Source organism: Chondrus crispus, genomic scaffold (genome assembly GCF_000350225.1).
Source record: "Chondrus crispus Stackhouse genomic scaffold, scaffold_29, whole genome shotgun sequence".
In the NCBI taxonomy this organism is placed as follows: domain Eukaryota; phylum Rhodophyta; class Florideophyceae; order Gigartinales; family Gigartinaceae; genus Chondrus; species Chondrus crispus.
The window spans coordinates 476,908-504,862 of record NW_005179194.1 but is presented as its reverse complement, the minus strand read 5'-3'; the positions used below and the strand labels follow the sequence as shown (position 1 = coordinate 504,862).

The window sequence follows — 27,955 nt, the reverse complement described above, 5'->3', positions numbered from 1 at the left end:
CATCAATCCAATTGCCCCACCGTGGACTCTGGTGCACTGTGAGCCTCCCATCCTACAGAGCGACTTAGACGCCTTCGCGGCGGAGGCAGGGCACCCGTCATGGTATCCCACGCGTTTTTTTGGTATGCTGTAACCTCACATCCCTGACTAGTTACTCTGTAGGGGTTAGGCATTGTCTCCCCTTTTTTTTTCGGTGCCTCTCTTATTGGTCTGGAAAGTGATGTCTTCAGGCTCGTCTCCACAGGAAAATCCGGTTTCGCAAAGAGAATCTCATGCAGAGGAGTGTTAAACATTTGAAAACTCCACTGCTTTCATGTGGCGTCAACAAGATGGTGTTGAACCAGAGAAAATCGCCACTCCGCCGTAGTGTACTGCACTGTACATAACGTAGTCGAGTGACGGTGTGGTGCCCTCTTTTCGTAGGACTGCGCTACGGCAGCGTTCGCGAAGCGGTACCAGCGTCAAGTGTGACTGGTAAGAAAGCTCACGCGTTGCCTGACAGTAGTCTCGGCGATGGAGAGAGTTCTCGAAAGGTGTACGTCAATGACTAAGCTCAAGAAAAAAATCTAAACGTGAAGAGCAGGCCAACGCTCATGAATATGAGAACGACTTCGCCCTCGCTTTGCACCTGCCCTTGGTGAAAAACAGAGCGCACTCTACGGTTGGGCAGGCTTGAGTTTTGCGGCCAGGGTTGGCACATAAACTCATTGCGAACAACGTGGACCTATGTTCCCGCTCGGTCAGACATACCGTACGAAACAAAAATGAGGCGCTGGCCGACAAAGCTTAACAATATAAATCTGCGTATGGCTTTTTACCTGAAGTGGTGGCCCAGTGTTTAAAATTACGTCGAATTTGGGGACCCAGCGAGCCAATTTTATAGCAGATTTCTTACAGTGTTTTTGGGCCGAGAATCGGCTCGGTAGGCGAGTCTGGTGACCATATCGAGACAACCTTCTTGCGCGAAGTGAGACTGGCCGCAGTCTCCCGAGTGTTAAACCCGAGTGTTAAACTCAGCCTCAGTCAGGACAGCGAGTGCAAGGTAAATGTTTCGAATTTTCAACACTTCCTGACGTTTCTCTCGAGTCTGCCGCGCCTAGGAAAAAGGGAAATAGGGAAAAAGAGAAGAGAGAAGGCTTGGGGAGCTACCAAGGCTATATGCTGCCACATCTCCGAAGTGGGGTGTATTGGCCAAATTGGAACCGAAGCTTCCACCATACAGGCATTGTCCTACGGTACTGATGCAAGGGTACCAAGAGTACTTTACAAGTACTGTACAAGTACTGCACGCGTTTCACACGAACAGTGTGGGGGATGGCCAGATACCCGTTTTGAAGCGCGCTGGCCAATTACACTGCAGACACTGGAGATGCCGGGGCCGTGCCCTGGAGCAGGGCTCTGGCGCCACCTGGGCAGTCATGAAAAGTTACATAAAAGAAATGGAAAAAAAATCGTGAGGCTACAGCCTCGGTCGTGAGGACTTCTGCCGAGTATCTCCCACGTTGGACGCTCTGCTGGCCTGAACTCAAACGACGGTCAAGGCACTCTCCCTGCCCCCATGCACTTAATTTACAAGTATTTTGGTGAACATGTGGGGCCCCATTTCATGCCGTTCCGCCTCCCGCCGCCGGTTGACCACTATATGGACCGACCAAACAGCCATTCAACGGCTTTTCAAATCGATCCACCCTTTGCTTCCAATAGGATTGCTTCCAATAGGATTGCAACATCGCCCACAAAGATTCTACACCCAACCGGTGGCCCCCCACTGGCCCACAACTTGCTCATCGGAGCGGTACAATGCATGTGTACTCTGTCCTGTACTACATACAGTATACGGTACTGTACCCTTGATACTGTACCGCCTCAGACTCACTACACTGGTCTCTACCAGTACAAGTAAACTTTACTCTGCAGTTCTGTACAAGTTACAAGAAACTTCAGATGACTGTACAATCCCAAAATCCCCTAATCCCCTAATCCACACGACCTCTTCCAGGAGTACAATGATTGCCAATCGCATACCATCCCGCCATTCCAATTCCATGGAGACCTATCCCAAGAGACCTACTGTGCCCACCGCACTGTATCCCCCCCCATTCGGTCCGTCTACGCGTGAGGGTGTGTCCCTGAGTCCGAGTCCGTCTCCGCTGTACACCGCCCCTATCTTCGTCCCATCTTCCGCGAACAACAACGCCGCACTTGATCACCGTATGTACTGTACCCTTGGTACCTCACACAACAATCCTTGCAACAAGATAAACTGCACGGCACCCTTACAACAACGTGCAGTGCCTCACTCACCACACCGCACTACGAGCGAGAGGGGTAAAGGCTCACGGAAATTTTGTGCATCTCCGCCTTGTCTGAGGGGTGGACACCCCCCTCCCACGGCATTATGCTCCAGGTACAGTATGCCAAGCTCTGACACCATGTCTTAGAATTCACATTCCGCCTTCGCTTCCACATCCGTCGTTTCGCCGTATCCCCTCGCGCATTGCGAGATGCATCGCCCGCCTGCAAATCTATAACACTTCTACGATATCGCAACCCCGTTTGAGCAAGCAAATGCAGTAGGGAGAAGGCCCATCTCAAGCTCATCGATCGCCACAACTATATCTTCCCCTGCGTTCTCGCGTGCTATTGCACATCTCTACTCTCCAAACTTTTGCCAATTCAGATTTCTCTTTGTGCTGGACCAGTCCCGTTTCACTTGCGCCAAACCGCCTCTGTTCTTTAGAGCGGCGGTTTGTCCGTTGCTCATGGCTCTTCATAAAAAAAACCCGGTATGACGCTCTTCAATCAGCGGTAACGGCAAGTCTGCAAATCTTGCAGGGAACGATTTCACCCACTCCGTGTGAGGGAGGTATCGTCTGACACATCTGAACCGCACTACACCACCAGCTTGATCACTTTCCTTTCTCTCAGGCCCCATTCCAACTCTCATCGCTCCTCAGTGAAGCATCGTAGACAACATCCATTCTCGCCATTCAAGTGAACCGCTCAAAAAAAGCAGGTGTAGCACAATGCCTAGGACTTCGATTCCGGAATCACCTGTTTCAATCTTACCATTGCGTTGTTGCGAGCTGCGAATCTCCGCGCCGCAAATAAGTTACCCCGCGTGCAGCTGGTTGTTCTGTGCCCAACGACGCTTTTAGATAAGTTCTGTCCAGTAGTGACAGCTCTGCGATCTCGCACTGTATAAGCTCCGCAATACTTCCAGTTCTCTCATCTGGACCCAACCGTATTCGAAACTGATGCACGATGTCAGCGCAATCCGGAAATGAAATTCTGAGGTGAACATTTGCATCTGTTAAATTGTTCCGTTCCATGAATCCTGCCGAATACGGTCAAGGTCCTCCATGCGTTCCGTAAAATCTGTGTGATTTGTGTCGAGCCTCATTTTCCGGAAATAGATCCTTTCTACTTGTATCTGATTTCCTATACTGCTCACGATTCAAGGAAGTGCATGTTTGCATGAGAAGTAGCAGAAACAAGTTCTCTATCTGTGCAACCGCAAGGCAGCTTAGAATCCACCCGTCTCGACCCTGACTTCCTGCGAAAAGTGCAATAGTAGGGCTAGGCATGGCTTGTGTCGCGCGCCAACGAGATAAGTGCACTTGGTACGCTTCGGAATTCCAATAAACCCGAGTCAGTGAAGGGCTGTCAGAAGGCGTAATATCGATAGCACGATGAGGCGATAATTCACTTCTTCAATGGGAACTTGCGCACTAATGACTTTTCGAGCCTCCAAGCTAAGCTTTTCTACATGGTTAGAAATGGCGAAGCAGTTGCCAGGAAGCTGAGAAAAAAAAATAATAAGCACCAATGGCTCTTTAGCCTCCAGGCTGGAAGGGTTTTATTTCTATCAAAACACATCAGTCTCGAATCGATTGACTAAACGTGTGGGCACGTGTCCATGGCCATTCCGAACAACGCTAAAGGCTCTGCGAATGACTCACATAAGAGGAGCCGACATGTTTCATAGCCAAACATCGCCTGATGGCCCGATTTCCCCTTCCAGCATTAAGTGGAGACGAAAAACTTCGAGAAAATCAGAAGGTTGACGATGCGAATACAGTTATCCGTAAGGAAATATGCCCTTTCCTTTGTTCGCTGTTCTCCTGAACGTACTGGATGGCCATGAAGAGACTCTTACATAGTCGTATTCTGGATGACGAATTGTTCTAACGAGTGATCGTGTCTACGCAAAACATTTTTTTTGCACCCCCATTTACGTATTTGCGGTGCGGTCTGTTCTCGGCGTAATAGAGCGTGACCCTGAGATTCAGCATCTACGCACGCCCACTGCACATCCGCCTTTGAAATTCGGGTCAAGCTGCACAGGACTGTGAGTCAATACTAATTCTCATTTAACGGTGCGAAACAGATCTCAGAATTACACTGCGGCATCTATTCAGAAGAGAGGGCACATCCGTGTTGTCGTGGTCGTTTCTATGCGTACAGCATACATACCGTATATGAGAGTGTTGTAGGCTTTGGACATTCACTCCGTTCTTCGCTGTCGAAAGGGGCTTCCCGATTGCTCAATTTGCGGGCTGATAAAAAAATCACTTGCGATACACCTCTCCGTTGCCCAAAAGGCAATCGCAAAGCATTGACTGTGGAAATTTGTGGTGTTGTTGTTGCACTCGTGCATTGGTGTGAATATCGGTTTCCGTATGCCCGATCTTGAAACACACGCTGCTGCTGACTTCCAGTCTGTTATGCTCCCGAGTTTTGAGAGGCCCAATGAGTGCAAACATACTGCGACAGAGTGTTTAATTCCGCTAGGCCGGAGTGTTTGCCATTCTCAGTCGGGAACATATATTCGTGCAGGGGTGTTGGTGAATGGGTGGTTTGACATGGAAAGTGCTGGACTCAATAACGGCACCAAACCAGTGCTTTTATGATACATTCTTCTCTTTCCGTCATTCTAATGTCGCTTTCGTGTTTGTGTGTGAGGTGGTTATCTGATTGGAAAGTGGTTTTGCAGCGTTTCACCACCGCTGTGTCCATTGTTTTCTATCTAAACTGCAGCCTGGCGGCCTCATTGAGGTCATACGGAAGGTGATATCGCTCAGGTGCCGTTGACATAGAAGGACGATGCTGTTTCAGAGTCTCAAGACAGAGTTGTTCTTGTCGCAGGACTTCCCAGCCCCCTCGCGAGTCCAAGTGCGGCACGGGTTTAATATCGTTTTGAAGAATGACTGTACTTATTGAAATCTGCCGTGTTTCGTGGTCCGAACAAGTTGCAAGTGACGGTGCGAGGCATTACTTGAACTTCTTCCTTCTATATTCCATGTGAAAGAGAAACTTCAAAACAAACAAGTGGTCCAGGACTACCAAAACCCTCAGATCTGTTACCTATGTGTCAACCCTCTCCCCTTTTTGTAATGGTCAGAGTAGCTCATGCGAGCTCAACTGCCTGCATGCATCGTATACAAACACTCATATTTGGAAGTTGCGTCGTCATACCGCAAAGCACACAACGAAGCCTGTCAGCGACAAAACCCAGTACCCTTGGTACTGTATGGTACATCTCAAGAAGCGTCTCGTGGGATCTCGATACAGTAGTGCTTCAGTAAAGTTTCGCCATGGCACGCGATGGTCCGGGCTGTCTCGGGCCAGTGCCCGAGGGACTGCTGAAGCGTTTCTGTTTCTGTGAGTTACCGGCTAAGGGCTGAAATTAGGACAACAGTGCCGGCACGTTTCTGATACGTTTCACATCAAGTTTAACGAGCTGTACATTTAACCTCTCTACTGTGAGTGTGCGTGTTGACTATGAAACGAATGGTGTGGGACCGGGTGTATTCTTCCCCGTAATGACGATTTGCTGTGTGGACTGAACTTTCACTTCCTATTGATGATTTACTATTGTTTGAATGAGAGTATAACGATCTTTTATGGTCGTATTGTAGTTCCTCGCAATTTGGTTTATGTGAGCGAACTGGGTTGGGGTAGTATAAAAGGGTAGGCTTCTGACTCGACTAGCGAGAAGAATGAAGAGCCCAGCGAAAAAAGCAGATACACACAACACATCAAGGTCAGAAGCTTCCGTCTGTCGGAAGACCTGGATGAGTAAAACACCGTTCGTCGGTGTCACCGTTTTTTCCAATTTCTGTATTTTACAGACTGATTTTTCAGTATTTCTACATCTACCTCTCCCGAAATCATCAAATTTGGGCAGCTCTTATTTTGGATAGCCTCCATAAAGCCAAGTGGCAAGCAGAAAGCTCATGTAACACGTCATATCACACACATTAAAATATATATAAAGGGGGGGGGGGGGGGGGGGGGGGGGCAACCCAAAAACCGAACATGAACAAAATTGCGAACATTTCAAATTATTGGTGATTTCCGGGCCATGCGCCTCGGAAAACACAAACATCGTCTCAATAAGTTCGATACACTCGAATCTTATGGAAAAAAATAAAAGGGGCCTTTGCCAAATGGTTCACAGTTGGCCAGAGTTATTGCCAAACCGTTAACTGTAATAATTAATACAATGCGAAATGGTTCATAGCTGGGCAGCCTGATTGCGAAACAGTCCGACAGGACCCCAGAAATGCAAAATGGTTCACAGTCCCACATGTTCTATTGCAAAACAGTCCCCATCTGGGCAGTCGAATTGCAAAAAAAACTCACATTTAGGGATTCGTAATGCCAAACAGTTAACATGTGAGCAGTGGCATTGCGAAATAGTCAACCATGCTCCGAAAAGTGACAAACATTTCATACTGGATTCGCCGTGGCCGTTGTTCTCTGTCCACATCACAGATCTACTGCCCACAAAATCACAATCACTGCGTTGTCTATCTACTCTGCTGATCAGAAGGGGAAACTCCGAGACGGTGACGTCGGCAATTAGGAATCCTGCTGACAAATCAATGTTTCCGTCGGTAGCCGTTCCCCGTACATGCGGCATCCCCACTCGCAACCTTTTTTCCCGTGTACACATGGTTTCTGTCGCAGCCAAGCAAGGCTACGACCAGAGCACACTCGTACCCCGCGAGCTGTCTGTGCCGCGGTGGCAAGAGCAGTAACCTCTCTCTGCTACTGTTGCCGTTCCCACGATGGTTGATGTCCGAGCAAGCAGCACCCCTCCAGACCCCAATCTCTTCCTCCCCATCACCGCTTCGCTCAAGCGCGGCCGCCCTAGCACCAAGCGCAGGGCTTAAATGGGAAAGGAGAGAGTCTTACGACGATGTTTAGTCCCAAAGACCCACACATCACTGATTGAACGGCTTTTTCGGCCGTTACAAACCGTCTCTTCGACTGCTTCCACCTCTCCTTCTATTATTATTTTCCATTTTCGGCCGTAAACATTGGCACACTCCGTTTTGGTCCCAGCGACAATCTTGGTGAAGTATGCAAGCTTGCGCCAACTACAAGGGGCAGATAATTCTCAATTTTGTTAGTAGCTATATAATTGTTTGAAGGTGTAGAGGCGGTTGTGCTTCTGAGATATATCGCTGACGTATTTGAGTATGCTTTTATCTGGTTTCTGTTTTGGCCTATCCTTGTTATTTGGCGGGAGTCGAGCACATTCTCGTCATCTCTGTAGTTAAGAAGGTCTTTCCGGCCGTGGTTACTTAGCACTGGTACTCTTCTCTTCAGAGGAATCAGTCCTCAATTGAGGACAATTGGCGTCTAGCCACTAGGCAGGAGAGAAGTCGTGAGAAATGTGGGAGAACGGGTACCGACCGGTGTCGGTAAACGTAACGACCGGGAGGGAGATCCCGTAGGGGTGATCAGACGATACTGGAAAGGCAGGGGATAACTCAGCTTGTACGCGGGGTGCACGTACCGCCACGGGTGACAGGTGGCGGCGGAATGGCCACGTGTACCGCTGTTCGTATTATGTCCCGAGAGGGTACAGTAGACTTGGAGGTCCTACTGTAGGGGCGTAGAAATTAGTGTAATAGGAGTGTCAGCCGGGGGAGTCCCAGCTAGCACACGTGGTGCGCGCTCTGCCTGCGAGTACAGGTGGCAGGAGCACAGCCACGTGTGCCGCTGCGCAGATTACTCCCCGGTGGAGTACAGTAGAGGTACTCCACTGTAGTGATCCAAAGTAGAATTGGATCACAACTGTACTGCCCGGCCGCCGGAGGTCGACGTACTTAGGGGCCGAGGCAGTACGCCCCCAGAGTAAAGGGGGGCAGCGACCCCCTTTGGCGAGAACTGAGGAAAAACAGACAGATCGTCCCGTGCGGGTTATTCGTGAGGGCCGGAAGCACACGCTCCCCAGTTTGGTCGTTCCACCGCCTGGTGGAAGCGTATGCCCATTGAGCCCTATCCCCTCCGGGGTCGCAATTCCACTCGCCCGTTGACCGGAGTCATAACCGCCGCCCTCGCAGAGAGGTTGGCGGTGTTGTAATTTTACCGCTGCCGTGGACACCCCCTCCGTGACGGGGTATAAACCGAACCGGAAGGATCCATATTATTACAACTGGTCTCCCGACCTAGAAATCTATTTCTAGGATTCTTTATATTGATCTCCGAATCGGACGACCGGGATTGGAAGGGATCGAGAATCACCGCCTCGTTTCAAGATGAGTGGACGAGAAGACGCGAGATCGCAGGGGGGGTTCCCCCGAGACGTCAGGGGCGACGAGTCAGTAAATCGGTCCCAGCTGGGGGGACCAAGTCGCCCGGAGGGCTCGACGGATAACGTGGGCTCCGTAAGAAGCGCCGGGGCACGAGCGGCGCATGTGGAGCGCCTGGCCCGCGCAAGGACGCGATCGCAGACAAGAGCGGCATTACCACCGACGCCGGCGGAGGAGCCCCTCGAAGGCCGACAATGCGGAGAGAGCGAGCCGGCCCCGCCATAATCGGCGACGAACGTCCAAATAGGATGACGATCCACGGAGACGCCTTGGAGGCCCACCGGGACCTAGGGGACCTGACCCAGAGGGCGGCCCTAAACACGTGGTTGACGGCCGAGCTGGACAAGCGAATCCCGCCTGCCGTGGAGGCGCAATTGACAAGCACGCTCCGAAAGATCGTTGAGGATCACAGTCGGACCCTCGTAAGGAGCGCCGTGGACGAAGTAGTCGGACGCGGCCCCTTTTGGGACACGATCACTTCAACCGTGGGGGACTTTACCCGGGCAGAGGTACGCGCTCGAGCGCCGCAGGCAGAGCGACTGCCGTTGGCGGCAACGGACGTACTACCGCCGTCGCTGATGCCTGGTGTGGTACAACGACCGATCCGCGGTCGGTGTACAGTAGGAGCGGCCGCGCGCAGCGGGCACGGGGCACCGTGGCCCACGTGTAATACGCATGATCACCGAACGGGCGCAGCAAGTGACAGGTGTACGCTTGGGTACACGTGTAGTGTAAGGAACCGTGTGGGGATAATGCGCGCGCAGTGTAATGCAAGCGCGTAGTGTGAGGATCCGTGCGGTAGTGTAATGACGGCGCTAGAATTTCAATCGCGTACAGTACCTGGTCCACAGTAAGTGACAGGTACTGTATTGGACAGGTGTCCCGGGCGTCCCTCTGAGGGGTTAAGACCCGGACACCGTCCTCGCAGTAAACACGGGGGGCAGACTTGCCCCCCTCCCTTTCGCGCCTACGTACTACCGTTTCGGTATTCTCTCGCGCGTTGGCTTCTAACCCGTTACCGGTCGTCTCCGATCTAGCACCTCGGGACGACTGCGCGTAACCGGCCAGTGTGCCACTCCCTTTTCGCAAGTCCGACCGTTCGGTAACCGCGCGCCGCGCGTCTCGCGTCGCGAGCTCCCTCGGCTCATCCTCCGAGCCTCTCGCCCGCTAGGGTTTGAGGAGAGTTGTACCACACCTGGGAACGCGCTGCCGCAGTACCCTCAAATGGGACGTGAGACCGCGTGGGATGGAGAAGAGCGCGATGGCCAACTTCAAGCCTAAGAGATGGGACAGCCACCCGCGTTTCGGCCCGGAGCCGGCCGCGTAGTGCTGCCGACGCAGAAGAACCGGAGAAAGACCAAGGGCAAGGGATACGAGACCGGCGAATCGGAAGCTAGTGACGCCACGAGGGACGAAACAGATTCCTTTGAGGACGATTTTGAAGTAGACGTGAGGCATGTGCGTCGGATTCGCCCCCTAAACGACCTCTTTAAAAAGGTCATGGATCACCGCCGGTATCGGCTGCACAACCGTTCGGGACGATACAATGCCAAGGTTGCCAGCACTGTTTCGATGGCCGGAAAGCGGATGGATTTACAGATGAAGGGCGTGACCTTCAGTGGAGACGACCCGATTGCGGTGCTAAATTTCCTCTCTAGGTTTAGGGCGGCGTGCAACCAGAACGGCGTGCATGAGGGAGCAGCCCTCTGGTGCCTCCAGTTCTTCATGACTGGAACGGCCTTGGCAAAGGTGCAGACCCGTATTGTGGGGGAGTCTGGAGTAGCCGACGCCCGTAGGGACGAAGTGTTGTCGTCCTATCCGGAGGTTGTCAATTACCTCCTCAGGACATACGCGACCAATGAAGTCATCGCAGAAGCCTACGCCGAGGTAACGAACTTTATGCAGAGTTCGGGGATGTCCGAAACGGAGTATGGGACCGCCTCTGGAGGAAAGCCCTCCGCTGTGGGAATGTCATTTCCGATAATCGGCTCAAATCGCTCTTCGCAGAGGGGCTCCTTTCGGCAATCCGTACGCAGGTGCGTCACCACCTCACGACGCACCCCCGCATAGCTCTTACGGAGCTAACGCGGTACGCCGAGGGCATGGGGACTGCCTACCGGGGTGGAAAGAATTTCCCGGCAGCCGCAGAGAGCCGGGACCGCTCGGGCCACCGGACAGGACGCCAGCAGCGTAGCCTGCTCCTCTCCAAAGAGTCGTCCGAACCGGGTCCCCTCGAGGAAGTGGATGTTCCCTCGGACCGCCCGCTCGCGATGGCCATCGAGACGGCCGTGTTCCTCTCGCCCCCAGGGACACGCACAACGTACTTCACAGCCTCTCCGGGTTCGACGGCAGCAGAGGGTGGGAGCAGTATGTGGCCCAAGCCAAACACACCCCCTCGGGGAGGAGACGCTCGGCATGGGAGACACCTCGACAAGACGCGAGCAGCGGAACTCCCTGCCGCCTCTGCCTTTCGCGGTAGAGACCTTGCTGTCATGGGATGTCGCCGGACGTCCGAGCTCGGATTTTGGCCCAACAGGAGACAAACTTCCGACAGAGACGCACCCAAAGGATTTTCAACCCTGGGGGACGGGCTCGAAACGCACCAAGGGCGAATCCGTCACGGAGTTCCCGGACAACCCCTTTCCCGGGGACCCCGCAGGGAACCCAGTTTACCGGACCGGGCGCGTATTCCGGCGGCGCCCACCGAAGAAGGCCGGGAAACGACAGGGGGACAGCGTAGAGGCTTCTGTCTCCCTTAAACCGAGCCTCGTCCGAAGGGAAGCACCCCCGGCCCGAAGGACACACCGGCACCGGCAGAAGAGAAAGCCTCGTTGGAGTAATGTAGCAAGAGACCCGGTTTACGTCCTGAGAAAGGAGAACTATAAATTAGACCTGTCGGTTGGATTCCGACCGACGGTTATGTTTCCTATCAGGGGTGTACTAGACACTGGAGCCGGCCCCAACATTATCCACGAGCGCGTCCATCCCCCGAATTGGAGAGAGAACGCGGCGAGAAAACCGACCCCACGAGTGACGGACGCCTCGAAGAATGCAATGGCTCTTAGCGGAGTGGTGGTGCTACACGTCCGAATTGGAAATATGACCACGAGGACGCATTTTTTAGTGGCGAGCAACCTAGCGGTGAGCGCCATTTTGGGGACGGAGTTTATCGACCGCCATGTGAGAGGCATCTTGCCGAAAGAGAGGCGAGTCGTCTTCCGCAATGGAGGAAGTGTGACCCTGCTGGGGAGCGCCCCGGGGCCCGAAGGGAATCGGAAAAATGTGGAGAACCTGCCAACACGGACGAGATCCAACAAGGTGCGAGTGGCTAAGCAGATTGTGCTACCATCGATGTTACAAGTGCCGGTATTGGTAAACACCGAGGCAAAAGGCCTGGTGTTCCTCCAGTGTCACCCGAAAACGGTGGAAAGAGAACCTCAGCCTGATGGCGAACGGGGTAATGGAGCCCACAGGCCTCCCATTTTGGGTCCGCATGAGCAATTTCCGTGTTCCGAAGGAAGCGGTCATAGGGCTCGCATTACTGGCCCCCAAGCGGTGCCGACGATAACGTCGCAACAGGCTCAAGATCTGGGCCTCGACCCCTTCGGTGGTCCACCCTCGCCGGGACGGGATGAAGGAAAAATTGGCGAGGAGCGAAGTAGTCGACCGGATCACTGGACGGAGCAACTAGAGATAGGCGCCGAATACCAGACCCACAGGACCCGAATTGTGGACCTGTTACGAGAGTTCGAAGACCTGTGGTCCGGGCGATTGGGGACCATATCGAGTGCAAAGCATCGGATAGACCTCGAGGACGGCGCCCGGCCTGTTTATCAGCCCCCTTATCAGGCGGGCATCGCGCCAGAGCCGTCGAGAAGACCGAGATTGAGCGGATGTTAAAAGAGGGGGTCATTGAGCCATCCAGCTCAGAATGGGCTAGCCCGGTAGTCCTAGTGCCAAAGAAAGACGGCACCCTACGCTTTTGTGTGGACTACCGGCGCCTCAACGCGTTGACCCGTCGGGACTCGGACCCCATTCCGCGGATGGACGAATGCATTGACTCCCTTGGGGACGCCACCATCTTCTGCACCCTCGACTGCAACAGCGGGTACTGGCAAGTCAAGGTGGATGAAGCCGACAAGGATAAGACGACGGTCACGTCCCATATTGGGTTGTACCGATTCATCCGAATGCCGTTTGGTCTCAAGAACGCCCCAGCGACTTTTCAAAGGGCGGTGGACATTATCCTTTCACGGGTTAGATGGCAATACGCGTTTGTGTATCTCGACGACGTCATCGTGTACTCCAAGACCTTACAGGAGCACTTCACCCACATGAGGACGATCTTGGGGATGTTAAAAGATGCGGGAGTGTCCCTCAAACTCCCCCAGTGCCATTTCTTTCAAACCTCGGTGGACTATCTGGGTCACGGTATTCGACCTGGAAAGTTGGAGGTGAGTTCACGAACGTGCGAAGCAATTCGGCAAGCCAAGGCGCCGACAACCCAGACGGGAATCCGTTCCTTTATCGGTCTCTGTAATGTATTCCGGCGCTTTGTGCCCAACTTTGCACGCATTGCAACCTCCTTGAATCGCAAGCTCGAGAAAGGACAGCCCGCAGAATTTGGCGACCTCACGGACGAAGAGCACGAGGCGTTCGGGGAGCTGAAACGACGTCTCACGTCACTTCCAACCCTGGCGCTGCCCAAGCAAAAAGGAAGCTACAAGTTGGACACAGACGCATGTGACCATCAGGTAGCATGCACTCTCCTGCAGGACCAAGAGGGTCCTGTTTACGTCCCAATTGGGTATTGGAGTCGGGTCCTAACGAAGCAGGAGCGTGACTACACTACGACGGAAAAGGAATGTTTGGCCATTGTTTGAGCTATCCTCCTCCTACGGCCGTACCTGGAGGGACAAAGATTTACCGTTCGGACGGACCACGATTCCCTGAAGTGGGTCCTGAACCTAGCCGATGCCAAGGGACGATTAGCCCGCTGGCGCCTCCGGTTATCGGAATACGACTTCATAGTCGAACACCGTGCAGGGATTAAAAACCAGGCAGCCGGCGCCCTCTCGCGGCTTGAGACGACCGGATTGGATACTTCGACCCTGAGGGATGAAATACCTTGCTACGTGGTAGACGAAGACGTACAAGGAGATCTATTGTCCTCCGAGGGCGTGACACCTCGTTATCCCGGCAACCCGGACGTGATGACTCTCGCGCATGATGATGCCGAGATATTGCCCGTGATGCAAGACGACCTAATTCGGGAGCAGAAGACAGACTCGTATTGTAAGGCCATGATGGAAGAGGTCGGGAAATCGGGAACGCAGTTCGAGGTCAATCAACACGGCCTCCTGTGCCGGCGCGCACCCTTGGACGGGAGTATACAGATCGTGGTCCCGGCGTCCCTGAGGGCGAGAATCTCCTTCTTGAGTCATTACCCGAGATTACAGGGACACCCCGGCACGAGCAAGATGTACGAGACAATGAGGCGTCTGTACTACTGGCCTCATATGGCTTCGGACGTCCAACAGACGGTCGCCGACTGCCGGTCGTGCGCCCGCGTGAGGGGAACGCAATACCGCCAGCAGAAGAAGCTAACGTTGTTCCCCGCCGCCGGGCCGCTAGAATTCGTCGCCATGGACCTGTATGGACCCTTGCCAAAAACCCCACACGGGAACCGCCACATATTGGTCATCACGGACCGCTTTACCAAGCTGTGCCGCGCTATACCCCTTTGGACGACTCAAGCTCAGCGGGTGGCCCGAAAATTCCTTGACGCGTGGGTATACCCGTATGGCATGCCGGATACACTGCTGACCGACAACAGACCCCAGTTCACAGCTAAATTCTTCGAAGCTGTATGCGGTCTTCTCCGAATTCGGCATGTGCTCACGACGGCCTACCATCCGCAAACTAACGGTCAGGCCGAGACATTCAACCGGACGTTGGCGACCCGATTACGGCATTACGTCTCCGAACACCGACGGGACTGGGACGATTACGTACAACCCCTGACGTACGCGTACAATATGCAGGTCCACAAGTCGACGGATACGACCCCCTTTGACCTCATCTTGACGCGGCACCCACCAGGGATATCGGTCCAAGCTCCTTCTAGCGCCATACCGTCCCCACCTAGGAGTGAACCGCCATCGGCACAAATGAAGCGAATCACCCTACAGCGGGTGCGGAAGATTCTCTCCCGCTCGGGTACCAAGTTGACACACGCCCAAGCACAGTACAAGAGAAATTTCGACAAGGCCGTAAGGACGTTACCCTCCTTCGAGGTCGGACAGGAGGTCTTTCTCGACAGACCCCCGGATTTTTCCGCGACGCCGCTCGAGAATGAGGACGGCCACCGGAAACTCCTTCCTAAAACGACAGGTCCCTATAGGGTCATAAAGGCGTCACTGGACGGAGACACCGTCACGATTGAGCGCAATGGTCCCTTGGATACAGTATCCATAACCCGTTTGACAAAGTCGCCGTAACCCTCCGTTCCGAAGACCCCCTCGCCCGTAAGGTCGACGCCCAAGGCGATACCCCCGCCAAGCGGAACCACACCGCCCGAAAGGGCCTCCGTATCACGGACCACCCCGGCGGTCTTCATCGACCCGGACAGCGAGGTCCCCGTCCATCAGGACCCCGCTGAGGCCGAAGCGGATTCAGAGCACGCCATAGACCGCATCGTCGCCCATGGCGAGTCAGACGACGGCTCCCCACTTTATCGCGTCCGATGGTTCGGCTATAGTCCCAAAGAGGACAACAGGGAGCGAGCGGATAACCTCCCAGAGAACTTCATCCGCCGATACCGAGCTAGACACTGACCGAGACGGTCGGTCCAAGAAGAGGGGGGAAGAAAGGATGAAGTGTACGGAAAGAATGAGATTTTTTGCGCAAAAATCGTCAACACCCAATGGGAACGCCCCGTGGGACAGAGGCGGCGGTTTGAGGCACGAAGATTTTAGGGAACGTCCAATGGGAGCTCGTTAATTTACAAGGACAAGCCTCGAAGACGAGAAAACCAGGCACGTTTTACTGGCAAGAAGGCCGATTTTTATTGCAAAGGAAAAACCCGATCGGGCAGTCACTAGCCTAACGAAGGCGAAGTCGCCACCCCACATGTATATTAGTAACGCACGAACGACCCATCCTGGACGCAGCGACGACGATTGCCGCTGGAAGAAACCCTGTACGGGAGAGCTCTCCCGTACAGGGTTTCCTGGACGCAGGCACCGGGCGTCGCCGATCTATGGACTACAGTACGAAGGAAGACAACCGCGATGAGGACGAAAGAAATACAAAGGCAGTTTATTTGGAGGTAGGAGTACCGGGACGAGGACTCTTACGAGAAGGGGCGCCAGCAGAATTGGAGGCTGAGGCCCTGTCGGCCCCACTACCGGCAGAACGGTCAGGCTCGAGCCCGAACTGGACGAGGACGTCCGAAATAGCGCCGTCGGTCACGTCCCGAACGCGGGCCTGCAGAATCCCGCTAAGGGCAGACTGCACCTCATTCAGAGCCGAACGTGTACGCTCAAGGATATGAGAGTCCTGTATGAGGGTCGCCGCTTGACGAAGGACGGCCGGAACCGTAGCAGCCGGTTCAGCCCCATAGTTTTGGGCATTCTCAAGATACTCCTGCCAAGCCGCCCTGAGGTCTTCATCCACAATGGGCGGTACGTCCACTTGGTCGAACGTCTCCAGGACGTGTTCGGGCCTTGCGGCGACGAAGCTAGCCGTCGCACCAGCAGGCGGGCTGGAGGCAGGAACTTCAACGATGTCCTCCACAACCGCAGCGGCCGATTGGGTCGCTCTACCCCCGTCGTGGGGAGGCAGCACGGACCTCAGAGGAGCCACCGGTACCGGAGAGGGAACATCGTCGTCGTCAAAATAGACAGGTCCCCTTCCTTCGGGAGGCGCAGCGACGGACTCGCCCCCGTATAGGGACGGCACGGCCGAGACAGCCCCACGACTATTCGGAGGAAAAATCGGAACGGCATCCGAAGCAACCTCGGGAGGATCAAAGCACTCTGGAACGAATCCTTTCCCACGGGGGTCATAATCAGCGAATTCCAATATCGGCCAGGGGGAACGACGAGGCTCGGGAAGGACGACCCGTGTGGGATATGCTTTGCCGTCGTCATGCCGACCAGGGTGACGCGGCATAGGCGAGAACCGGTCGGTCTCATAGTCGTACCAAAGGAACCCCGGCGTCTTCGTCCAATCGGTTTCGGCGGCGTATCGCAAAGCGTCTCCGTCTCCTGAGAGTCGAATTCCGTTCCTCGCACGATATTCTGTACGCCGAGCTCGCGGACGTACGAAATAAGCCCGGTAGGCAGAGGCATCAGTCGACCCACAGGGGAAGCGATACCGCGGTCGTGGAAGAGACGCCAGTCACGGTTCTTGGCGGTCATCTGAATCCCGTAGCGGGCGGCGTGAAGGAAGGCCATGACGGACGATACGGCCCGCTCTACGGCGACGATCTGCCAAAGCCATGCACGGAGGCGACTCTTCTGAAGATCCAAACTACCGTGATACGTCAAAACGGCTGGCGTTGGCACGCAGAGCGACCTAGGGACGTCCCGATAGAAGGGTTGCGGTGGCACGCGGATGTAGTAGTTCGGCCGGAGTCGGGAAGGCATGTCGAAGAATTCCAAATTATGCCATCCATAGAAGAACCACTGCGTATTCCGAACACGGGACTCGTCGGAACAGTTGTCGCCCCACTAGCGCCGATCGCGAAGCCAATACAACCGTTCATGCGGGGGCTCGAAGGCAAGGAGCCCGAGCACGCTGTGACCCGCAGGGAGAAAACTCCCGCCAGGGGCGACGTCCTCAGGTCGCGGAAGATGTTGAAGACGGGAGAGGATGGTCTGCAGACGGATTTGATACTCCCTTTCGGGCCAACAACGCACATGGGATAGGTCGTCTCTTCCATGCGGGCGCGTCCGGTCGTTCGGTGTCAGGGGTAGGTGGCGCCAGCGAGCTGTCCACGCTTCGTCCCTGCTTCGGCGATACCCGTTCGGGAGGCTGATTCATTCTTGACAGACTTCTTGAAAACGGAGGGCGTCAAAGTATCAATGGGACCAGCCCACGTACTGTTCGACCGGATACGGCACCGCGGAAGGACGTTGGGAAGCCTCGGCGGGGGTGCGGCGCTGACGATGGTCGTACTCCTTCGCCGGGTTGACCCAGCGGGACGCCGACCCGGGCGCGAGAGGAGACATAGCTGGAGGCGTCGGAGGTGCTCGAGCAGGTTCCGACATGAAGGACGTGGGATCGAGCGGCGGACTTGTAGGCGGTAAGAAGGCTGTCGCGTCCGTATTTATAGCCACCGTTCGCGGAATTCGTCCCGGTGGCGGAGGTGCGCCCCAGCGGGTTTCGCCCTGAATTACGTCCGTGGAGGTACTGTGCGCACTTGCTAGCATGAAAGGAGTCGCTCCGTAGCCCACGCCCCTTCGGCGGCGGGCCTGCCTCCTAATCATTACGTGGGAGGGAATCGTCCGATGGCGGAGAATAACGCAAGGGGCGGGAGAAGCGACACGACCACAGGACGAGCGTACGTAAGAGAGGTCACATGCTCACCTCTGCCACACGGGGATGTGCCGGTCTTCCTGAAAGGACAGAAACAACGAGGGCCCCCGAAAGGGCACGGAAGGCTTGAGAGGAATAGACTGTGTGTCCGAGTTCGGACGGGTACCGCGAGGTCGAATGCCGCCGTGCGGAGGCGCCGCACCGCGTCGTGATTCGGTCGCCCGTTTTCGCCGCGAGGAAAAGATACAACCCACGGGGACGAGGCGACGACCAAGAAGGGTCGGAGAGAAATACAGAAAGTAGTCTCGTAGCCCTTGGAGGCGCCGCAGAGGCGAACCGACGCCTAATCACGACCAGAAGGGAGTTCGCACCTGGTCGGCTTGGGCCAGTTTCGCAATGGCCCCGTGGCGTCGGTAACGTCCCTACAACGGCCGCTTGAAGGAGGCGAACGGGCGCGGGCCACGAACGTAATGGCCGCCCCGAGGAAGTGGCGCACTCGAAGAAGAGGGGTGTGTGGGAGAACAGGTACCGACCGGTGTCGGTAAACGTAACGACCCGGAGGGAGATCCCGTAGGGGTGATCAGACGATACTGGAGAGCCAGGGGATAACTCAGGTTGTACACGGGGTGCACGTACCGCCACAGGTGACAGGTGGCGGCGGAATGGCCACGTGTACGGCTGTTCGTATTACGTCCCGAGAGGGTACAGTAGACTTGAAGGTCCTACTGTAGGGGCGTAGTAATTAGTGTAATAGGAGTGTCAGCCGGGGGAGTCCCAGCTAGCACACGTGGTGCGCGCTCTGCCTGCGAGTACAGGTGGCAGGAGCACAGCCACGTGTGCCGCTGCGCAGATTACTCCCCGGTGGAGTACAGTAGAGGTACTTGTGGGATAACTCCTCTCCGCCCTGGGTTGGGTGAGAGGCGGAGGCTTTAGCGAGGGAGCACGCGGCGCCGGCGCGACGCGCCAATTGAACCGATCGGACGAGCTCGCGAAAAGGGAGTGGCTCACTGGCCGGTTACGCGCAGTCGCCCCGTGGTGCGTGAACGGGAGCGACCGGTAACGGGTTTGAAGCCAGCGCGCGCGACAGACAACCGAAAACGGACGTACGTAGGCGCGAAAGGGACGGGGGCGAGCTTGCCCCCGTTTACTGGTGGGGACGGGTGCCAGGTCTTAACCCCGCAGAGGGGCGCATCGGACACCTGTCCCAGTACAGTAGTACAGTACCTACCGCCTAGTGCGTGCCGGGTACTGTACACAATTAAAAAACTAGCGCCATAATTGCTACTACCGCGCGGACGCTGCTACTACACGTGTGCACTACTGTACACGCGTGTTGCTTACAGACTCCCGCACGGATGACACGTGTGCTAACGCGCACACGTAACACGCGTAGACTACCGCTCGGACGACACGTGCACTACTGTACACGTACGCCAGATTACGACCGCTCGGCATGCGCGCGCGCTCGCAACACGTGGGCACAGCCGCCCACGTGTATACCGTATACGGCTGTCCGATGACCTCCGCGCGCTCGCGCCGGTCATTATACTGCAGACCTCCCCCTTTAGCTTTCGCTACGTCCCCGTAGCGACCCTCTACTCGAGCGCGCAAGTCCGTTCCGGACGTTTCCTTCTATCGCGCACGATGCGGGAACAGAAGCCCCTCCGTGTGGACGATCATGCCCCCTGGCTCGTCAGCGAGTTGGCGGTATATAACGCCGCGAGTTCATCCGATTCGGAGAGCGCGTCTTCCGATTCTCCCCACGCGATCCACACTGACCCCCCAATTCTTCCCCAACACTCCCCTGCGAACTCAGAAACCTCCTCCGACAGCGACGACGACATCCCCCTACAACGGCTCTTCAACCAACCGATGGACGGTCATCGCGACACTCCGGCCGTGCGCGCGTACAGGCAGCCGTTGAGCCCGCCTCGGGCTCCGGCAGCGACGCCGGTCGGTCCCACCTTCCAACCGCGGCGACGCCTTCGCGACGGCCTGCAACCGTCCACTGGAGTGGCGGGGCCCGCGCAAGCGCCAATTGATTCGCCCGTACCGGTCGCTTCGCCACCGCTGAGCGCCCAAGCAACACAGTCCTCGCCGCTGCCCCTCGCGGGCGTGGCTCCAAGAATGGTCGAGGCGGACCCGGGGCTCCCCGTGGAGCTGCCGCCGCCTCCCATGTCGCCGCTGCCCGCTGCGGGTACGGCGCTCACAAGGGCCGCTTCCGAGGCGCCGTACGCGGCGCCGGCGCCGTCGAGTAGCGTAGCGCTTGCGCCGGCCGGACGGGGAGCGACAACGTCGCTGGGGCCGGTATTCACCGCCCCGAGTACCCCGGGCTGGCTGCGCAGCGGCGTCGGTTCCGTACGGTCGCTGTGGCCCGGGTCCTCGATGGACCACCGCCGCCGGCGCGCTCGCCGACGCACTGCGGGCCGCAAGCCTCCGCTTACGGTCGAGGAGTACGTTCAGCGGAACTTGCTGGACGCGGCGAGGTTCGCGGCCATTCCGATGGTGCGCGCGATCAGGACTCCGTCCGGACGCGGTGCCGTGGCGCAAGAGAACCGCGCCGGCGCGTGGAAGGCGCGGTGGCGTCACGCTCCTGTCGTGCACTACAGCCACGTGTTGCGGCTGTAGGCAGAGCGACGCGCGTTCGGACGCGTAAGGAAATTCGGGAGACCACCTGGTGGATGACCGGAACCGGGATCCGGGCGCGGCTTGCGCGGTAGAGAAGTAGCAAGGTAGTCAGCAATAAAAGGGGGAGGAATTAAGAGAAAAACAGAGCTAGCAGGACGGAGAGCACAGTAGTTGACGTAGGTCTCGCGCGGGGTGATCGACGCGTGCGGGGAAGGCAGTTGGGATTCCAGGGGTGTAGATGGCTCGGTCGGTATGGGCGAGCCAGTACCGAGTCGAGGCTACAACCTGGAATCCAGAAACCAAGGTAAGAGACCCGAGGCTTCGTGCCTCTTTACTTTGAGTATCGGGTTGACTATATAGTCCCCCGTCGCCGTAATGGCGAAGCTAAATTATACTGTAAATTAGAATAACTAGGAAACAACGGGTGTAACCCCGAGGGGACCAAGTACAGCCCCCATATGCCCTCTGGGTTGCGGAGGGATTACATGTGTCCACGGGGAGGTCCGGTAGAGCGGCAGGGGAGTCCACGTGTACCCGTGGTACACGTGGCGGCGGCGAGCGCGATTTTCGGCGAGATTAAGACAGCTGTCCCGGCACCGAGTACAGTGCACTACAGATCCCCCTTCTTAGAAAAACACGCGTCCTCGTGTGTATGTGGGGTAGAAATGCCCGTCAACTGAGGCAGCGGCGCTGACGTGGCAACCGCGGTAGGAAGAGAGGGGACGTGGGTGGCGGGGTGGACCGGCAAGCGTCGCAGAGTCGGTCCGTTTTCCCCTATCTTCCGTTTCCGCGAGCTTGAAGTTCCAAACCGACCCAGCTCTGGAGCCTCCCTGTCGCTTCGAATTCCCCTTTTTCTACATTCTTCGAGCCCCTTCCTTCCCCTTGTGTGCCGTCTCGGGTTCCACGACGCCGCTACAGCGGCGATCGGCAAGCGCTTCGGTCAGCGGGGAGACGTGGTTCGTTGTCCCATAAGACGAGTGATGGAACGGTTCCACAACCCGTATGGGGAACCGGGGGAGACAGGCAGAGCGTGCATGAACGGATGGCCGGCGCCTCGGGATCTGCGCGGCAAGAACATGGTCGACGACCCACTGGCGTTCGAGCGAGCCCCTTTTCTTACGGCCGCGGGCCTGCATGACAGCCAACTAATCCGTTCATACGCGGACGTGACTGGGGCGCTCCCCGGTGGTCTCAGCTTGAGGGCTGTGTGGTCTCGTGATTTTTCCTTCCGCCTCGCGGTGGAGGATGAGCACGTCTGGGCAAAGTATCGCCGCGTGGGGCGTGGACGCCGCCAAAAGTATATGGCGACCTTGGTACGGTGGTTGGCTCGAACACCGTGTAACTGTCCGATCCCCGCCGAGTGGGACTTCGACACATGGGCGTACCGCACCGAGGGGGACCGAGGGTACGTCGCCAATTTAAGGCGTATATTAGACAACTTGCCGGACCGAGTTGAGGAGCCAGCTGTTGAGTACCGAGCGTAGGACAAGCCCATTCTGCCTTCTCGTTTCGAGGAGTACGTGGAACGGGAAAGGAACCCGGGTTATTACGACAAGCTCAAGTTTGAGCGTCGGATGAGAAACGCCCTTGGTATTTTTGTGGCGTATGAGTGGATCGAGGCGACAACTTTTCAACCTCGATCCCGATATGAACGGTACCCGCAGATACCGCATTGGTTCGCGCAATACGAAGTCCCGGCCGACTTCCTTGCGGAGATTCCACCTTGTTTGGTGTATTTTGGCTTGAGTCTCAATGACTCGCCGTGTTCGTCTCGCTGGATGATTTTTCTGAGCGAGTAGATCGCTATTGTTGCGAAACGGTTCATATGGTCGTCCTTAGATGGGCGACTATACGTGTTACCGACCATGATAATTGACTGGCTACACAAGTTAAACTTGGATGAGGTGTTAGGCGGACCCTGGGTATCCGCTCAGCTGAGAAGGTTGCTGGAGGTCCACGACAAGGTGGAATGGTCGCGCGTGCCGTACGGTCAAGGGCATCATTACGACCGTACGGATCGATCGAACGCGTCGCCGGGAAGGCGTGAAGATGCGGGAGGGCCGGGGTCCGGAAATTGGATCCGTTTCGACCCGGTGACCTTTGCCAGTCTGCAGCCCGAGGTGATGCAGGGGGGTACAGATCCTGTGCCACCGACGATTGATGAGCCCCACGCCCTCGAAGGCGGTCTGAGCTCGGGAGGGACTCCGGTCGGGTCGGCACCGGCGGAAGTACCGGGCCGCAGGGGAGTTCCCGTGGAAGTCCCGCGAGACGGGTCAACATCGCCCGAGGCGGCGTCGACCCCATGGCGTAGATTATTTGCCGAGCTGGGCGTCTCTGAAGACGAGTTAACAAAATTAGTACACAACGCCGAATTTGTGGCGGGGGTGATACGCCTCAAGGCGGCGGCGAGCACGGAGTCGTCCGCACCTGAGACGGACAGCGCGGTGGCGATGGATGTCGCCTTGGGAGTGGCGGGGACTTCGGTAGCGGCGGCGTTCGAGGGAGCTACCCTCGACTCTGACGGAGGGTCGATTCCCTCGGATGCCCCGGTTGCTCCGGTTGCAGGAGTAGAGGGCGACCTGGCCGACTATGGAATGTCGTAGTAATGGCGGGCGGGCGTCCTCAGGACGAGGCCCCCCGGGGTAGCGCGTAGCACGCGAGTAGAGGAAGGGAAGAGGCATTACGGTAGAAATAAAACGGGACCTCTTCTCCTATCCATCATCTTACGCGAGCACGTCGGGTCGAGGGGAGCGGCGAGGGAAGGTCGGTTGAGAGAAAAGAAGGGGGGGACAACACAACGTGATGAGTTGGTCGCCCCCACTGTGCTTCGGACGTCTCTAGCGGCCGTTCCGTCGGGCCGTATTCCAGCGCGGTACAGCGCGCAACGTCGCGGGGGGAGCCGCGATCGGGAGCGGGGCGGAGCCACTCCGTGGTGGTTGTAGAGCTGGCGGCGGCCCCTCCCTTGGGTTGAGGGGGCCGTAACCGCCAGGGACACGTCCGGGGGCAGGGTTCCCTGAGGCGCGGGGTCACCGCGTAGGAGGCGAGGCGTGGCTCGGGAAGTAACGAGTCAGTCAGCAGATAGCGGGTAGACGACCTTCCGATCGGCGGTTGGCTCCGGAGAGGAGAGGGTTAGATAGATAATACCGAACGCGGGGCGAGGCAAGCGTGATTCCATGGCCAAAAACTTAGCCAGGGTCACGGATCGCGGCGTCACGGCGGGGAGGAAACCCCATCGATTCTATCGTTTCCCTTTGGAGGCCGAAGGGTCAGGACTCGGGGAGGGACGTGATGCGAAGAACGAAGGAGAGGTGCATCTGAACGTGGTGATCGGAAAGGCCTGGGCGGTCCATGCGTGGGTTCCGTAGATGTTGGCCCTGGCGTGCGGTGACGCGAGGGATCTCCTCCGTAAGCGACCGCGCGTTTTGCGGGACGGTTTAGCCGATTTGTCGAGGGGTCGGCTGCTCACCTTGGATCGGTGTATTTTCCCTCTGTGGGGAAGATTGCAGCTGGAAGCTGAGGAAGGTCGGGGAATAGGCGACCTGCGAGGGTAACCCCTTCCCGTGGCGCGGCGTGTAGGGGGGTGTCCCCGGCGTCAAGGACGTCCGCCGATTTAGCCGACGATCCCTCGGTCCGTCGACGTACGAGAGATACGAGACGGCGTAGGTCGAGGGCCAGCGGGGGGTTAGTTGTCGATCCCTACGCTACCCGGATCAGACCATAACTTGGCGGTTGGTACAGGGAGGCTCCTGCGACGGCAGAATCGTAGGACGGTGTTATAATCTATGTAGTTCGCCGGTTCCCAGGTGTCGTCTTCGGCCGTGTACCCATACCACCGGACTCGGAAAAGCGGCATTCCGTCCGTTCCCGGTTTATGTCCGGTGAGGGCCTCAACCACGTAGGTTTTGGGGTCTTCGTCCGTCAAGGGGGGCCAATTCGTCGCCTCAGGGGGCGTGCTTGGCGCGCGTTGAGGGGAGGCCTCAACCGCGAGTGGCGGGGGAGGAGAACGTACCGAGGCAATGAGGGGAGGGTAACCGAAGGTACACATAGACGCTAAGTTCGCGATGTGCTCCCCGGCTGTCCCTTTTGTACTCGGTGGCGTTTCCGTGGGGCCGCGCGTGAGGTCCGTGACCACCGCCCGTGCGGAGGGCTCGGACGGGCGGATTTTCCTTTGAATTTTTTTTGGCCCCGTCTCCACGTGTCAGGCGGCTTCGCGGTTAAGGTACGCGTTTGCCCGCTCGGCGACTTGTCGCCTCTCGGGGCGGGATCCGCTTGTCGAGGTCGGGGTGATTTCGGTCTCGTCTTCCCGGTACGTTGGTCGCGAGGCCGGAGCCGGGGAAGAGGAGATGTCGTCTGCGTCCCGGTTGGTCCAGCCGTAGAGCCAGACCTCAGAGTCAATTTCGATATGATCCGGGGGTGCGAGTCGCCTCGGAGGGCGTCTATTAGTCCCGATGTAGGGGCGTTTCCTGCGTTCCAGGTAACGAGTTTTGACCCCAAAGGTCGGGTTACCGTCGCGTTGCGCGCCGCGTTCTCAATCTCGTTCCCATCGCAAGTAGGGCGATCGTCCGTGTCCGTTGGAGCGGGCGGGTTGATCCCCGGTTCATCTGGGTCGAACTCGTCCTCTCTGGGAGGGGTCGTGACCCCGATGGGAAGAGAAGTAGCGGCGTCACTTTCGATCGCCGGAGGGGGCGTAGGTTCAGTCTCAGCGTCGACGGGGGTGGTCACCGCAGAGGGTGTTATGTCCATGAGCTCGGTCCGGAGACTAGGGGCTTTCACAATGCGGTCTCTCGAGACTCGGTCCTTCAGGCCTGTAGTCCGGACAATGGTCACTGTATGCTCGTCTAGGGCCACCACCGGGAATGGCCCTTCCGTCCGAGGGGCTAACTTGTTATTGACCCGGTCCTTATCCGTCTTCTCATCCACTCGCAGGGACGTCTCTCGCTCGATGAGAACTTGATCACCAATTGAGTAGTGCGGTGTCGGCGTCCGCAATCTCTTGTCGAAATCGCGTTTATAGCGGTCTTGACCGGCGAGCAGCGTGTCGCGGGCTGTTGACATTATCCCGCGTAACCACGTTAAGAAACGGAGCTTATATTGCGTCCGCGAGACATCCTGTTACAGTGTAGGGGTCTGTTGGATGGAAAGAGGCGCCGGTGTCCGGGATAACACAAGATCAAACGGCTTCATACCGATCATGCGATTCACGGTACAATTGTAACCGTAGGTTAGCGCGTCCCTGAGCTGGTCCCAATCGCGTTGGTTGTCGGCTAGGTAGTGCTGTAGAGAGAACACCAGGGTGCGTTTGAACCTCTCCACCTGTCCATTAGCTTGTGGGTGATAAGCTGTGGTGAACACGCTTTCGACGCGGAGGATTTTGCACACGGCAAGGAAGAGCCTTGACGTGAATTGACTCCCATTGTCGGAGAGTAGCTTCACTGGGGCTCCGTATACGAAGACTCAGTGTGTGACGAACGCCTGAGCAACGGTCTCGGCGGTAATTCTCTTAAGCGGCACCGTTCGGGTCAGCTTTGAGTAACGATCAGATATTACCAAGAGGTATCGACTGCCTCTTGGTGTTCTGGGGAGTTCGCCTAGGATGTCAATAGCGATAAACTCCAAGGGTCCCATCGGAGGGAACGTTTTCAACTTCGCGTTGTGCTTACGCAATTTAATGCGAGCTTTCGCACAGTCGGAGCACCTTCTCACTGTGGCGTATGCGTCGACGGACATACTCGGCCAGTAGTACCGTTGTCTTAATGTGTAGAACAGACCCCTGCCTCCGTGGTGTCCCGAGGCGGCGGGGTAATACGCCATATACAACACTCGCTCGCGCAGAGTGGTTGGTACGACGATTTGCTCAACACCGTCAAGGTGCGCTTTCCGGCAAAGTACCCCTTCCTTGTTCATGAAGAACTTGGAGAGGCGAATTTGGGCCACACCCTCCCCCTTCTTAAGATGGGAAGCGATCTCCTTACAGAACGGGTCGGAGTGTTGAGCGAGTACAATCTCGTCGTGTGTAATTGCGGCCTTGGAAGCCGGGGGGGCGGGGGCGAAGCATCCGTCGTGAATGTCGTCGTCCCACTCCTCGGATTCCACTTCCGGCTTGTCTTCGTGAAACTCCAAAACGGAGAAGCACGGTATTTCTTCGTCGATGGGGACGGTTGTGCCCCCTATAGACTGTATTCTACTGAGGGCGTCGGCGAGACAATTCTTGATGCCCTTCACGTACGTGACGTCGAAGTCAAACTCGGCTAGGCGCAAGCGCCACCGTGCTAAACGCCCGCTTGCGTCGGCAAGATTCATTAACCAGCGAAGGGAATGATGGTCGGTGTTGACCGTAAATCGCTCGCGTTCCAAGTAAGGACGCAGCGTCTGAATGGCCCACACGATGGCCAAACATTCTTTCTCCGTCGTGGAGTAATTCCTTTCCGCCGACGAGAGCGTTCGCGACCAGAACCCGACAGGGTATCTGTTACCATCCTCGTGTTGCTGTAATAACGTGCAACCGAGTTGGGCGTCGGATGCATCCGTGTCGAGGGAATACGGTAGCCCCAGACGCGGTAGTCGCCATACCGGTGGGGAAATCAGGCAAGTCTTCAGAGCTTCGAAGGCAGACCTGCGGTCTTCGTCCAGTTCGGGGAGCCGATCGGGCTCCCCCTTCTTGAGCATGGACGTCAACGGCGCCGCAATCTTGGCGAAGTGGTCGACGAAACGTCGGTACACGTTACACATACCCAGAAACGAGCGGAGCTCGGTCTGGGTTCGTGGCTGCTTGGCCTCGGCCAAAGCCGAGCCATTCTTCGGGTGGACATGAAGTTCCCCGGGTCGAATGATGTGGCCCAGGTACTCCACGGAGTCCTGAAAGAATTTACACTTGTTCAATTTCAGTGATAACCCCTCTTGTTGTAACGCAGAGAGAATAACCTTGACATCCTTGAGATGAGTTTCATAATCCTTCGAGAATATGATAATGTCATCTAGATAGATGAGGCAGCTCTTCCATCGGTATCCAGAGAGGAGAATGTCCAACATCCGTTAGAATGTGGCGGGCGCGTTCATTAGCCCGAACGGCATTCGGTTAAATTGATAAGTACCGGCATGACATGTGAACGTGGTTTTCGGACGGTCTTCTTCCGCAACGGGGATTTGCCAATAACCCGAGTTACAATCTAGAGTTG

The 27,955-nt window shown here is 56.6% G+C and overlaps 3 protein-coding genes across 3 annotated transcripts; 2 read left to right on the top strand and 1 right to left on the bottom strand.

Moving 5' to 3' along the window:
- Positions 1-5,533: 5,533 nt before the first annotated feature.
- CHC_T00005421001 (hypothetical protein) lies at positions 5,534-5,668 on the top strand. The gene has a single exon (XM_005717293.1). It carries the CDS (start codon positions 5,534-5,536, stop codon positions 5,666-5,668), a length of 135 nt encoding a protein of 44 aa, XP_005717350.1.
- Positions 5,669-5,866: 198 nt separating this feature from the next.
- CHC_T00005420001 (hypothetical protein) lies at positions 5,867-5,977 on the top strand. The gene has a single exon (XM_005717292.1). The coding sequence runs from the start codon at positions 5,867-5,869 to the stop codon at positions 5,975-5,977; it is 111 nt and encodes a 36-aa protein (XP_005717349.1).
- A 19,915-nt stretch (positions 5,978-25,892) lies between these two features.
- Positions 25,893-27,509, bottom strand: CHC_T00005419001 (hypothetical protein). Its single transcript, XM_005717291.1, has 3 exons — positions 26,937-27,509; positions 26,315-26,783; positions 25,893-26,233 (listed from the first exon to the last, which is right to left on the bottom strand). The coding sequence occupies exons 1-3, from the start codon at positions 27,507-27,509 to the stop codon at positions 25,893-25,895; spliced, it is 1,383 nt and encodes a 460-aa protein (XP_005717348.1).
- Between the last annotated feature and the right edge of the window lie 446 nt (positions 27,510-27,955).